Source organism: Agelaius phoeniceus, chromosome 2 (assembly GCF_051311805.1).
Source record: "Agelaius phoeniceus isolate bAgePho1 chromosome 2, bAgePho1.hap1, whole genome shotgun sequence".
NCBI classification, from domain to species: Eukaryota; Metazoa; Chordata; class Aves; order Passeriformes; family Icteridae; genus Agelaius; species Agelaius phoeniceus.
In genome coordinates, this window is record NC_135266.1 from 87,254,965 (window position 1) to 87,269,848 (window position 14,884).

Sequence of the window (14,884 nt, forward strand, 5' to 3'; positions counted from 1 at the left end):
GCTCGCTGTTGCAGTTCTCCCTCCTTTACTTCAGCAAGCATCTTGAGCCCTTGAGTTTCAGAACTCTCTTCTGTAACAAAAAAGTCTTCAGCGAAGCGAAAGCCATTTTCATCATTCACGTGGATGTGAGGGATAAAAGGGCAAAGCATTTGCAGGGTATGCCTGTGACAGAGTTAGCCAGACACATCCCAAACTTAGGAACCCAGCTTTAGATTGTCCTGCTGGAGCTTTCCCTGTTTCGCCTCTTGGTGGGAAAATTGGAAAATTTCTCCGTTGGAAAATATCAGGAAATTCAGGTTGTGCCTCTCTTCCCCCACTATTGAAATGAAAGTCTGGACCAAACTTCCTCGGTTTTCTTTTACTTTGAAGTTGACCTGTGATGTTTTGGGGAGGGGGTGGGGGTGAGGTATTGCTGTGTTGGTATATGAACAGTTTACTAGCCCTACACTCTGCTTACACGTTAGGATGTGATTTGGTTCCAAGGTCCATGCTAATTATACCCATTCTTTGTTGAATATTCATTAGGAATGCCAGTCAAATTAGGGATGTCTTAACAGTGTTGTGAACCACTCATGTAGCCGAATAAATGAGGTATTCAGCGTGTTATGCAACAAGACATCCTACAGGAATGTCTTTACCAGCCCCTTTGTATACATACAAGCGTTATTGTTAGGGATTCAGGGTTACAAAGGAGGATACAGAGTTGATTTTTGCACTGGCATTTGGAGAATCTTGGCACAGTGAGATTTTGGGACAGGTAAAACTTACTGGCACCATAATTCAGGCAAAGGGCTCATTGAATTCTAAGTCACCGTCCACTGTTGAAGCAGACTGGTGGGGGTTTTTTGGTGTGTGAAAATCTGAGTTGGGATGTGGTGTGTCTGTTGTCTTCCACATTAAATGGCAGCCTGTTACATACCCTGGCAGGTGGGCAAAGGTAACTCCAGGGCAGCTGGACTGTTCACAGTTCCTCTCAGCACTCTCACTACATCCAAAAGGAGAATTTGTGTTGTACTAATGTGGAGCACTAGGAACAGACATTTTGTGATGCTTCCAGTCAAATCAGTGGAGCAAGATTAAATGAGGTGAGGTAGAAACAAACCTGGATGAATGCTGAAGGTAGCATTGAGAAGTGTCTTGTGTGGATTGACAAGTTTTATTTTCAATAAAACTTTGTATTTAGGCAGTGGGTAAATGTTCTGGACTTCATAAGCATTCATTAACTCAAATGTAAAATATTCCTTTTTGCCTGCACTACCAAAACCAGTTAAATTCTTCAGTTCCTAGCTAAGGTTTATTTTTCGTTATTTCTGCTACTTTTGTTGTTTTGTGGTTTTTTTTTTTTTTTTTTTGTTTTGCATTAATTTAGTCAATTTAAGGCTTGTCTAATTCCTAGTGATTTAAAAACAAAATTTATATTCTAGTGTCTGTAAATACAGCAGCTACTTGTTAATAACCCAGATTTGTACCAATTTCTTTTAAACTATATGTTGTGCCAAAATAAACAAGGCAGATATGGAGAAGTCAGATCTGATTTGACCTCTTCACTTTATGGACTTGGCTTTTGCAGGCGATCAAAAGTGATGTGGAAGTAGGGCCTCTAATCTAACAAATCTTGGCTGCCTGTAGGTTTGTATATCTGTTTTTCTCTTTTCTTTGTCTGTTTTTATGCTCTTTGAGGTTTATTTTTGAGACCTTTATCCTGTGGGCTTCATGGCTTCAGAGGAGACATCAAATAATTCAGATTTTGAAAGACTTGTTTCCATAAGAAATGAGGTTAAAAAGTGGGGGGAAAAGTTATTAGGTATGGATCACTTTAAAAGGAGGTAAAAGAATAAAAAGCAGTAAAGCAAGAAAGGGAAGGTAGAAACCCCCAAAAGAATCTGTTTTAGAAGCAGAACAAGGTATATAAAAATATGTATTTTCTCAGAGGATCATATCTTTTCAGGCTCAGTGTATGGTCCTTGCTATGGAGAGTTTTAACAAGGAGAATTTTCCTTTAGTAGGTCTATCCACACTGCAATTGAAGAGCTGCTGAATGATAACTCAGCAGTTCTAGTTCTCTTCAGCATATTAGCAGGCTAATTGTTTTTATTATTAATAACTGAATACAGGGTCATGGATTGGACTCTTGTATGTAAAGCAGGTTCATACAGTTGATTTAATTTTGCAATATAATCTTACAGATATCTTGGAAAAATAAAACAAGAAAAGATTTTATTGCAACAAGGAAGAAATTACATGGAAATATTTACTTCCCCAACTCTTGCAAAAAAGATAGCTGACAATAGTAGCTGTTAAAGACTTCATCAATTTACTGTGAAAAACCCCCCATCTGATTTCCTTTCTCTTAAAATATGGTTTGTAAGGTGACTTCGATGATGAGGTGAAGGACATGATACTGAGATCATTGTAGAATTTGTTAACCATCTCTCCTTTCAAACGAAGTAACCATAAAAAGAAAAACTGAATTTACTCTTAAATTTGAGAAATATATTTTGGCATTTTTAAAAATTAAGCTACAGCCAGAAGAAGAAACCTTGTGCTAGAAACAGAGTTTCAGAGGATAGTACCCATCAGTGGTGTTTGCCTCAGCTGGGGCTATAAAGGGCATGCTTGTGTATGTAGTTTTCCTGTAGTTTTTATCTCTGTTATTTATTCTTCTGCATTGCAGATTCTTCTTTTTTTTTAAAGAAGTTGGTAAGAGCTCCATAAAAGCAAGGACAAATTGAGTACTGCATGATTCTTCCCTATATACTGTGCCTATGTGAAGAGACAGCAGTAATTGCTGATAAAAAGTTGAGGGTTTTGCCTAAAATACCATTTGATGTGTGTGTCTACAGAATTTTATGGTATTTTATTACTGCTTTTTCCAACCAAGGTGAACATTCAACAATCTCCAGTGGGACAGGATGTGACAGAGACTTCCTGGTAGGAAGTGAGGGGTTACTTACCTGCACTCAGGTATTAAAATTATCATTATTAAAAGAATGTTGGTCATACAGGCTTTAATTTTGGTGTAGGGTGCCTCTAGAACAGAGCTGTGAAGATTCTTCTAGGGAGTAGTGTAGCCTTTCTTCCTCTCAGAGGTAGGTATATGGCAAGCAGGAATATGATGATGTCAGTATAAGAAATCTTCAGCTCCCTTTTTGCAGGTGCCTTCAGTGGGAAGAAATCCAATAAAATCAAACCTTGAAAGGACAGGGTATTTCTCTAAAATTAATTTTGCATGCTAATAAAGGTCAGAAAATGGCACTTACGGCTAAAGTGACATATTTGTTTTTTAACAGTCCTTCACATTCATATGGCTTAACTGAAAATGGTGGCAGATATTCCCAAAATCCCAATACTCTCATTTACAAAATAATTATTTGAATACAAAGTGGTAAGTCAAATATTTCAAACATGAAATCTGAAAATACAGCATAAAGATGGCATGAAAGTCTGTCAGCAGTTCTCTGAAAGCTTTATGTCTGCAGATGTTGAAAATATTTTTTAATGTAGTGCTCCCAAATTTCAGGATTTCATGTCTCAAGATTTCCGAGGAAAGATTTCATCCCATATAAAAACCACAAGTATTGTACCTGAAATGAGAGGTTACAGAAAGGACTTTTATTTAAATGCATTTGAGAAGGACACAGTACTGGTATGGAAAACAAACATTGTGTTCAAGTATTTGAGTCTACCACAATACAGCGTTACCTTTTGCAAAGGAAGCTTCATCAGGCCATGCAAGTGCTCCCTGTGAGATAATAATCTTGTTTTTCCTAGTGCACTTAATGCTTTGATCTGTGCAAGCCAAGCCAAAGGCAGAGAGTTTGACTGGGTGAATCCACCACGGGCACCTTCCTGTTCCTGGTCAGGGCTGCTTTCTTTGTGGCTGCATGTACAAATGACTGAGCCAGCAGCTTAACCTCCATCCCTCACCTGAGATTGTTAGCTATGCCTGTTTTGATAACCACATCATTTTTAGGTGCTGCCAAGTGGCTGTAGGACAGTGGGTGTTTTTTTGAAGATCATTCTGATTTAGTTTATTCTGGAGCTGCAAAAATATTAGTTAGAGATAGTATACAATTCTCATAAAGAAACTTCTATCTCAAGTTGGAAGGGACCCATAAGGATCACTGAGTCCAAAGGGCATCCAGATACAGTTTATTTCCTTCAGTAAAAAAAAAAATCAGATTATTCTTTCAGAGGAAAAGAGGATCCTGCTTGAGGGTGTTGCCCACACATAAGCTTGAATTTATGAAACTTCTCAGATCACAAAAAAAGCTTATTAAAAGGGATTCTGTTTAGTCCAGTCTGCCACTCAGTGCCTATGCTGGATGGGTCAGTGAGACTTACTCTGGCTGAGTCCAAAAAAACCTCCGTGCTGGAGACTGTAGCATTTCTTCAGGAAACTAATTTCAGTGTTGCTGCACCCTTCCTCCTGAATGCTTTCCTGGAATCTAAGCTGAACTTCCCATGCCCCAGTTCGTGGCCTTGCTGTTACTTGTTGCCAAAAAGAATGGTTAATCTCTGTTACCCTTGTAACTTCTCTTGAAATAATGCTTGACTGTGCTTAAAACACGCTTTCATCTTATTCTTGCAGCCTAAACCAGTTTGGTTCCCTCAGCCTTCCCCCTTAGATCAGGTACTCTAGGCCCTTCATTGTCTCTGGTCCTCCACTGCCTGGATCCTGTTTTTTGACACATTGCTCTTGAACTTGGGGACTCCAAACCACCCATGCTCCAGATGTCACCTCACAGGCATTGAGTAGAAGGAGGCAATAATCACACTAGCATACTCTGCATGGTATTGGCCACCAGCCAGGTGTCAATCCATTGATTGTGACAGTTTGAGGTCAGTGGTTTAGCCAATCTTTATTCCATCTAACAGTCTTTTTGTGGGAGCCCACTTTGAACCAAGAATGCCGTGGGAGGTGGTCTCAATAAACCTTACTGAAGTGCAGGTACAGTGCATTCCTGCTCCTTTGTCATTCCCAATGCATTCATTACAGAAGGCCACCAAGCTGGTCAAGCATGGATTGCCCTCACTAAGTCTGTGCTGACTGTTCCTGTGTTTATCTTTGTGCTGTCTTCATGGTTGGAAATGGATTCCAAGACTAGATACTCCACCGTCCTCTCACTGCCTGAAGTGATACCAACTATCTTGTAGTTCCCTGGCTTTGCTCTCCTCCTCCTTAAAAGCAGGCATAGTATTAGCACATTGCCCATTGGCAGGAACCTCCTCCAACTGCTGCAACTTCTCATAAATTAAGGACAATTCCAACACTGGCCAACTCTACCTTCATTTCTAGGTGAATCCCACTAGAGTCAATGCATTCACAATCATGTATGTTGTTCCCATTTATTGTTCCCTATTTATTGCTTCTTTTCCAAAACCTTACTGATGTACACAGAGATTTGGGAGCAAATTTTGCTTGGGAACACTGAGTGGTACCTCAGCCTTTTCCATGCCATCCCTCTCTAGGTTGTCTCCCCCATCCACCAATGGACTTGCATTTTCTCTGGACTTTTTTGTGATTAGTAGATTTGTAACTCTGCATGTCCTTTCTCTTAATTCCAGTTGAGCTCTTCCTGGCTTTGTTTCCAAGTGTCTGTGCAAAGCTCTTATACTCCACCTTTGCTGCCTTTCCCAGTTTCAACTTCTTACATGTTCTCCTTTGTTGAAGGAAAGCTCTTTGTCTAGCCAGCAGGGAAAAGCTTTTTGTACAAATTCCCAGTCTAACACTATGTGACAGATTCCTTCTGCACATCTAAATCTATTACTGAGCTCTCATGAGCTTTTTCTAAAAATCACCTTTTCCCATTTATAGCAGTTTCCAAGGGAATTACTACTGACTTAGCAATTCCCTAAATAAGCAGAATTTTGTTTTGAAGTCCAAAGTCTGGACAGCTCTGCTATTTACCTTCCCAGTCTTCCTCTGCACCCTGAACTCCTGTGAGAACTACAACCCAAGTGGCCACATTCGGGATCCATTTTTCTCGGTAGGCAGGTAAAGTTCAGCATTACCACTCACTGGCCCTTTAGGATTTGAATTACACATAATTACTGACAGTTTCTAGGAACTTCATGGATTACATCCACTCATTGCATAAGAGTTTTTGCTCTGTCAGATGATGTCTGTGGAGCTGAAAACCCCTATGAGAACCAGGGTCTGGGAATAGGAGCAGTTTGTTTCCAGTTGTTTGTTGAAAACCACCTTTGCTTCCAAGTCCCTGAGATACTGAACACTTCACTAGACACAGACTTGGAATTCTTGTTTCTTTGCTTAAGTGTTCTGAACTTGCTGGCAGCCTCAGAATAGCCTCTCCTCTGAGCAGAAGGGTCAAAGTCTCACCTGTTGCCTTCTCCCTTGCTTACCCTCCTCCATTTACATCTACTGCTAAGTGACTGTTGTGGCACTTATTTTCTAAGGAATAGTATTAGTCTTTCTAGTAAAACTGATCTAAAGAAGGAGGCCTTCATTCTGGTTTTATAGTGTTAGAAATATAGCAGGAGGCTAGGCCAGGCTGGATGGCTTTGAGCATCTTGGTCCAGTGGAAGGTGTCGCTGCCCATAGCAGGGGAGTTGGAACTGGATGGTCTTTAACATCCCTCACTCTACAATACAATTCTATGATATGCTAAGCTGGCACCTGTCCAGGAAAGAGCATTTCATTTTATCAGCCTCATGATTATCTTGTCACCAACTCTTCCATTCATAGCTGCCATCTCCCTGGTACTGAAAGAGCAGCATTAGCACAGTCCCCATCATTACTGATGGTATAATCACGCCTGGACAACTAACATGAATTCCTTTGGCAGTGAAACAGAAACCATCTTTGTTCCACTGGTACTTACTGAGTCTATCTTCACAGTGCAGAACTTAGGCCTGCCTGTGCTAAGTTATAAACACTTGCTGGCATTATGTTTATTGCAGGAATCCAGAGTTTAATGCTGCTGTAGAATCACCTTCACCAGAACATTGGTGAGGCCATTTTGAAAAACGAGTAATTAACTACAGTTTCAAGATTAAATTCCTGAAAGACCATAAACCACCAGTAGACTTGTTTATCCTAAAAGAAAACCTCCATTTCATCCTTGTCTTGTGAAAGTGGTAATCAATCTTCCTTTTCTTCCAAGTGTCCTTTCTAAGAACAGTGTTTACGATGTGCTTCAGCCAGATCAGGATTCAGTTGTATTCTGAATGCTCTCCATATCCTTGCCCTTATGGATTTTTACCACGGCCATAAATGAGAATATATTGCACTTTCCACTGGGAATTTAAAGTTTCATGATATGTTAGTCCAAGGTACTACTGTGAGGTAGTTATTACAGCAAAACACAAAAAAAGCCTGTTGAAAGTATTTCCCAAAGTAAGAACAAAGTAATTTAACCATCTGAGAGACTGATGCTGGAAGAAGTAAGACATCAGATTAGCATAACATTGTGACTCTGCCAGTTTCTAGGAAGTCTTAAACAGCATTTCTGCTGACAAATGGATTCTGAAAGTAATTTTTACAATTGAATTTAAAATATCCCTTCCCTCATCATCTACTTCCATGATTCTGTTTAGAGGTTCTTTCTACAAGAATTTATCATCATAACAGGTCATTTTCTTAGATGCCTCATTATTTTGTCCAATCGTGAAAGAAAAAATGCTATTTCTATTATTTTCTTATTTTCAAAAAGTGTCAGAAAAAATTCACTTCATGTTAAAATTTGTAGATCTGCACTCCTGTATTCATCAATTCAGTTTTCAAATACAGCAATCTTCTCTATACTTGTACCTCAGACACTATTATTTGTTTTGAACTCTTGATTTATAAGGTCTCTTAAATGTATCCATGAAACATCCTTATTCTGTAATGAAATATTTTTATCACCAATAGATTACTCAGTCCTTCAGATGATCCACAGACCTAAGATCTGTCACTAAATGTTGGCTACAGTTGTGACACTGTGCAAGAAGTGAGGTGTCCTGAGTATTCACTTTTTAAAACTGCTCAGTCTGGAGGAGTTCCTTTCCCTCATAAATCAAGAGACAGCATTCAATGTATTTTGTGTGTATATTCTAGATGTTAACTTATGACAAGCCACTGTTTATGAAATTTCCTAGAAAGGTAACATTGCTCCCTAACCACATTTTAAGTTCCTCAAGTCATGGGTCCATTTCAGTTAACAACTGTTGATTCTCAATCACCTGGAGGTTTGCTGCAAAGCTGTTCTGCAGGACACATCTTGGCATGTAAGTAGGACATGGGGTTTCAGAATGCCTCCTGTTTCTTTAAATCACTTGCCAAAAGATTAAATCTCATATACTTACAACCTGGGAAATCTTTAAATGGTTATGAGGTTGAAATCAGTTAATGAAAGCTAAAGCTGAGAAATATTATGTGGTCTGTCAGGACCCGAGCAATGCTGATCAGCTGTGCCTATGACATTTCATTTATTACTCACTGGACAGTTACTCTGTTACTCAAGTTTACTCTATTGTTCAGTCATCCTGTTTAGAGATCTAATTCAACAAGATTATATCTAAGTGAATTTTAGTTAGGTTTAAACTTCCGTCTTTGTTTTTGGCTGACTAAGAGTCAAGGCAAGTAGAACACACACAGACATGAACTCAAGAAAAGGAAGTTTTTGGTCATAACAGGATCCCTTTCCAGTGTTTCCTGTGTATATTTTACATCCTGCTCTGCCTTCATCACTCTTCTACCTTCTAATAGGATTAACAGTCATGAAAGAATTTGGTATTAGCAGACTGCTTCTTTATATACCCTAAGCAGAAAGCTCAAGATTTGTAGGGACCAACTGTAAACAAACAACAGCATGAAGTAAGTATCACATGGACCATTTTCATCTGCACACAGCTAGAAGTCAAAATCAATAGCTTCCAAATTAAAACCAGAATTTAAGTTAGGAAAAACCTAGTTGCTAACACTTCTTATTCTTAAACTAAGAGCAGACCATGTCGAACAGTGACTAGGGGACAAACACAGAATGAGAACTGCAAAGCTTAGACACTATGGGGATAAAATATTTGATATCAAAAAAGTGGTAATTGAGAAAGCATATTTAAGGCACTTGTCCCAATATCTGTGGGTCATTTTTTTTTCTAAAATTTATCATCCCCATGTTTTCGTAAACTGTCACAAAACAAGACAGACACTGTGTGGTAACCAGTATGTTTCTCTTCTTGAAGTTAATCATGCTCATACTTTCAGGTAAGGACCATATGATCTTTAAATGACCTCCCTAATCCAAATAATTCTATAATTCACTAAACAGTGCTGCAGGTACTCTATACAGAGAATTAAAACATGTTAAAAATACACAGCCTGCATTTGCAAAATGAAACCACAATTCTGAATGATTTCAACACATACATTATAATTTACTATTTTCTGGATTTATTTAATGCAAAAGTCAAACACTCTCAAATAAAGAGCACTTATTTCTTGATTTATGAACCAAGTACTAAATAACACTTTCTCAAACACGTGAAGTATTAAGAACTTACCTAAGCATGGTGCTAGCCAATATACTAGTGAGTAACTCAAAAATTTGTCATAGAAACAATCTGCATGTAATGAAAATGCCAGTGCTGGGTTAAATATTGCTCCTGTGAGATTTCCACCTGCAATAAAATGTAAACAGCATTACATCAAACCATATTTTTAAATACTTACTTTAAATTCAAATGCACGATACTACAAGAAATCTATACCCTGCAATAAAATGAATTAGCAGAAACAGTTTGAACAGGTAAAACTCTTCTGAAGTTATTCACCTGACGACTCAGTAAACAGTTTAACTGTTTTCTCAAAGGCTTTAAAACATATGAAGGGTAAGCTATAACTTCCTTTATCTCTTTCTAGCAAATATTCTTTAAAGAGATAGGTCTGGCTAATGCTGAATGTTTCTATTGATAAAACTAGAAGCTATTTCTGTATCATGATTTTGGAGGAGACAGAAATTACATAAGCCATTACATTATAGCCTCGTGTCACATGAAACACATATGCAAGATAAAAGAAAAAACTTTCAAGTATTGTTCTTGCTAAGCTGACCTCTATACTTTCTTATAAGAATACTAATATTATTATATCAATATACAGAATGTTAGGATTTTCACATGGTATACAAACTGTGGAAAAACTCTATATGTTGTTCAAAGAAAACAAAAGCAAGTGCCACTCCACTGTCTTGTAGAAGGAAGCCAAGCATCTTTCCTTGCCTCTGATTTCAGATGTAAATGAAGTTGCCTAAACATTTCCTAAATAACAAGATCCAAACACGTTACACTGGGGAGTAAACTGTAATTACACTGCAGATGAACCTGGAGCTAAGTGTGTTTAATTCTGACATGTGTTGTTCCTCTCATTGCAATGCTGCAGAAAAAGCATTACTCATAGCTAAATTACCTGTATTCCTGTACTGTTAGCTACTAACCACCCCCTACCTGTTTTATCTATTAACCTATTACCATAAACTATTCTATAATTGCATCTGTATAATTCCTTACAGTTTACTCTTGACTCCTCCCCAAATAAGCTTGTATGAGCTTTGAACTTACCCTTTGTACAAATACCCTGCTGCTGTAATCCTCATTTGCTATGACTGTGCAATCATTTATCCAAAGTTTCAGTAAGGTCTTTGTCACTCTTTTTCGGTATTTCTCTTTCCATATTCTCCTTATTATTTCTTTCACTATTACTACAGTTAAGGAAAATCTTAATCTTTGTTTGCCTACTCAGTTTACTGTGGTTTTGCACTTGTTCTCAAGAACAAGTCAGATTTACTGTGCAGTCTGTTTTTCTGCACACTGACATATTAGCAATGTCCACGGTTGCCAGGAAGCCCAGCTACAATAATTTACTTTGCTTTAATCTGTTTATCACTCCACTGCTTCTGCTGTTCTATCCATAAATGTACAATTGAAAGCACAACTTCACTCTCAGGATGCAGTTGATAAATATTAAGCATTAGACAGAGTTTTAACTGCTGTATTTCTTCAATATTCATTACTAATAACTACTGGAATATCAACCATAGGCCAGGGGCACCACTATAACCTTACTTAAAATTATTCATTTAGCACCTCAGTCTGTGTAACAGAAAAGACAAATTGTTTTATGGCAGAAGAAGTGTAATCTCTTTGATGGGGTGTGCATAAAAACTTTAAAAGGGGAAGTAATGCCACACAGTGCCTGAGAAAGTATTTTTATGTTTTTGCCTTTATTAAAGGCCAAAATTGGGAAGAAACTCAGAATTAAAAATATGTATGTCGTTTGTACCCTGATATGTTAGGTTCAGAAAAATCTAACCAATTTCATATGATTCTGACCTAACTGTAATGCTGCCTGTAAATGAAAAAGCTCTCAAAAGGTGTATTTTTTAACACCTAAATAAGTACTTTCCCAAAGGAATTATACAAAAATATTCTTTACCATTTGTATATGGTCTGCATTCTTAGCTAATGAATCATTATTAAGGGTAATATGTAAAGACATAATGTTCTTTTTTTGGCCTTTATTTAGTAGAAAACAGAGTGAAGCAGTATGGGAGCTTCTGTGTACAGTATGTAATACTATAAAAATTTGGTTTGTGTAGGATAAAATGTAAAAAAAAATATAAATATTTTTAAATATGAAAAAGCATAAGAAAAATTAAAGTAACAGCTTGTGATTTTGAAAATACTGTATAACCTGATGTTATTTGTTGGAGTAAGGTGCATGGCAGGTCTATAAACAGTAAACTACGAGGTGCAGAAGATTTCCTGAGAATGATCCAGACCAGCTAAATTATGCATCTGTTTGTCTTCTCAGCCTGCAGATGAGAACCCACTGTGCTGGAGGCCACTATTTGTGACACTGGATTTGTAAGTGACTCTCCCTACTGCATGTAAGCAGCAGAGGTGGGACAGACATGGCTGCGGCTATGCCATGTCATCCACAGGATATATGGGATATGTGCAGCAGGCATCATCCATGGCCACTTACCAGGCGCCTCATTACCGCCCCAGCCACGACAGGATCTCAATACCTGTATATTTTTATAGTAGACAAGCAGATTGTAGTTTAAAAGAAATGCAAAGAAAAATGTCCAGGTAGCACAGGGTGTTGTGCACGTGATGCAAAAGAGGCCTGAGGTTTCCTAGAAGTACGTGCAGATCGATTGCACCGGGGAGTCCCAACAAGGCCAAGTTTATGGCACAGAAGGGCACTTGGTACACTCAGCCTTCACGTGGCACACTTGGCCTTCTCCTGCTAGGAGAAGATAGGAACCTGGCCAATGACACTGGGAGTGAATTCTTTGTATGAATTAGCTAAAACAAAGGCAGTGTGACACGTATTATTTTATATGACTGTTCGCTAAGCAGGAGAAGAATGCTAGGAATCAGGAATCCAGATTTCTATGCTTGTAGAAGAGGGAGGAGGATATTTGGCTACACTTCCACCAAGCAACTCAGAAATATATTTAATGTCCTCAAATGCACTGACACCCTACTTCTGCTTTTAGAAAGTAGTTTAAATTGCTAAGTTAATTTTCAAAATTCCCCAACGACTTTCATCTTTTAGGTATTAGCTAATCTCAGCTAAAGATAATGAGTAAAGATTTTTACATTACTACATCTAAAAATGTGACTGTACACTGTTCTGGATGCTATTATGTTAAATAGCATTAATACAGCTAAGCCTTTAGGACAAGGCATCAACAACATCCTGGATGTTTGCAGGTAAGAGAAGTGATCTCCCTCTCTCAAAGAGATTTGGTGATTCCCTAGATGACTTTTTCTGTGGTGGGGGCAGCAGCAACAGCAAGAGTTCTGTAATCATCTCTTTCACTTCTCCAAGCTACACAATCTCCTTGCCAGTAGGAAAAGGACTCCCAGCAGGGCAGTCAGTCCTTAAGTGACCTAACAACTCTTGTCACTACAGTGGGGACAAGAGGGAACATCAACAGTCCAGAACAGAACAGAAGAAAGAAGTTCAGACTGACTCCCCTCACTTCTCCCTTCCCATTGGTCCAGAGGGGATGCACAGGTGACAGCATCTCAGCTCTGGAAAGCACGAGGTGACAATCAGATAGGAAAGGCTACCTATATGGATTCACATGGCATTACAGACAAGGAAGGCTCTAATAAAACAGGCACCTATTTTTTCCCTTTTTTTTTGCATTTGGTCTCATAAGGTATTATTTCTGTATGCATTCCACAAATAACCATTCCCACTTATGATTTAAGGAAGTAGTTAAATAAACACTGATATAAATTATGCATTATTTAAATACAGAGCTTCCATATTACCTACCAGTCTGTACCCTGGTGTTGCACAATCAGCACTTTCTCCCGATGCAGCCAGCGGTGCTCTCCCAATGTCACTTACTAATCAGAGCACATAGTATGAAATCTCTCATGCTGTATAAATAGTTGGATTATGAAACAATCCTTCACTGAGATATTTTAACACTTAACCATATGTACTTGCAGACCTGACATCACTCTAACTGCATAACTCATTTCATTCTTAACCCCATACTTGCCTGGAATGCAACCAGGCATACTTTATATAAACACCAAATGAACTTTGCATACGTAGGACGACACAAAAAAAAAATCATCAAGAAAAGTGTAATTTAAGAAAAAGCATTTTGCATCTTAACACTTCTAAGAAAACAGTAAGAACCCCTTCCGTTACAGCTTTATTGCAGGAACAGAAGAAGAGAAAGTAAAAAGACTAACCTGCATACACGAGCATGGTGATGAGAAGAGCAATTAAATGGACTCTGTATTTGGGATTAACGCTTTCGGCTTGCAGGACGGCCAGCTGGAAAACGACAGAAAAGAGCAGTTCTATGCAGAACGCCTGCATCTCTGTAGTCTGCATGGGGCTGCTGCAGCCCTGTGAGAGTGCTCCAAGATGTGGCTCTGCCATCTCCAGACTCCAGATAAAGTGCATGAACACTCTGGCGAGCACTGCAGCCACGAACTGAGCGGCGATCTTGAGTCCCCCCATCCTGAGCGAGGTCCCGCCGCCCCACATGGGCTGCAGGGTCCCGCAGGGATTGCATGTGCTGCCGGCGAGGCTCAGGCCGTGCAGGACGGTGAAGCCGTAGGTGAGGGTGAGGGCGGTGTGCGGCTTCGGCTCCACGTTGCCGAGCAGGCTGAGCTCGTTCGTGCAGGCGCAAATCTGGAAGGTGCTGAACATCTCCACAAGGAAAGCGAAGAGGTGCGGGCGGGAGCGCAGCCGGCGCCGGGCCAGCCTCCGGCACAGCCCCACGGTCACCACGACGCCGGACATCAGCAGCAGGGAGCTCCCGACCCCACCGACAGCCATGCCGGAGCTTCACAGGCCCGAGGGCTCGCCGAAGGTCCAGCCCCACCACCTGCGGGGAGAAAGAAAGCAGGAGAGAGAGGGAAAATGCCCCCGCTTTCCCTTGGAGGTAGAAACCAGCTTCTGCTGGCACCTGCCAGGAGCCTGACTCACCCTCCGCTCGGCGGAGCAAAGGGCAGGGGTGAGGGCAGGGGGATCCCGCTTCCTGCCAGGGCACGGCTTAGGACAGGGAAGCTCTCTCCGCTTAGGACAGGGAAGCTCTCTCCCGGCGGTGGGAAAGCACGGGGAGGGGAGCGGGGGCAAGGGGGCTCTGCTCCCCCCTCAGCCCCTCCGCCGCGGGACGAGCTCCCCTGTCCCCTCAGCCTGCCGGAGGACAGGGAGCCGACGGAGGGCCTGGGCTCCCGGCCGCGGGGGAACGGGAGGGGAGCCGATTTTCCCGGCGGGATCGGCGTTGCGGTGTGTCCCTGGCTGCGGAGCGGCTCCAGCTCCAGCGCGGAGCCGGGTACGGGCTCGGCCGCGCCGCCCCCTCCGGCGGGCGCTGCGCAGCGCGCATGCGGGCGG

General features: G+C 40.5%; 2 protein-coding genes across 3 annotated transcripts in view; one reads left to right on the plus strand and one right to left on the minus strand.

The window, feature by feature from the left end:
- Window positions 1–2,191: 2,191 nt before the first annotated feature.
- Window positions 2,192–14,326, minus strand: AQP11 (aquaporin 11). 2 transcript variants are annotated; one of them, XR_013180992.1, is made up of 4 exons: window positions 13,732–14,326; window positions 9,508–9,624; window positions 3,261–3,584; window positions 2,192–3,159 (listed from the first exon to the last, which is right to left on the minus strand). XR_013180992.1 is itself a non-coding variant. In XM_054654967.2 (3 exons), exons 1-3 carry the CDS (start codon window positions 14,324–14,326, stop codon window positions 3,532–3,534), a joined length of 765 nt encoding a protein of 254 aa, XP_054510942.1. In that variant the 3' UTR covers window positions 2,192–3,531. The 2 variants fall into 2 exon arrangements, 1 of the variants encoding a protein (XP_054510942.1); XM_054654967.2 differs by having other exon boundaries at window positions 2,192–3,584.
- The window catches only part of PAK1 (p21 (RAC1) activated kinase 1), a 98,929-nt gene continuing 98,341 nt past the window's right edge, over window positions 14,297–14,884 (plus strand). The window contains exon 1 of the mRNA XM_077174109.1: window positions 14,297–14,432. The gene's annotated coding sequence lies outside the window, so the exon portion shown is untranslated. The remainder of the gene's footprint in view (window positions 14,433–14,884) is intronic.

Bases quoted from the DNA above. Each gene is read 5' to 3' on its own strand.
- AQP11 (XM_054654967.2), bottom strand. From the start codon at position 14,326: ATGGCTGTCGGTGGGGTCGGGAGCTCCCTGCTGCTGATGTCCGGCGTC. The intron at 9,625-13,731 runs GTTAGTCTTTTT...ATTTTATTGCAG, and splicing joins CACCATGCTCGTGTATGCAG to GTGGAAATCTCACAGGAGCA. The intron at 3,585-9,507 runs GTAAGTTCTTAA...CTCTCATTTCAG, and splicing joins TTGGCTAGCACCATGCTTAG to GTACAATACTTGTGGTTTTT.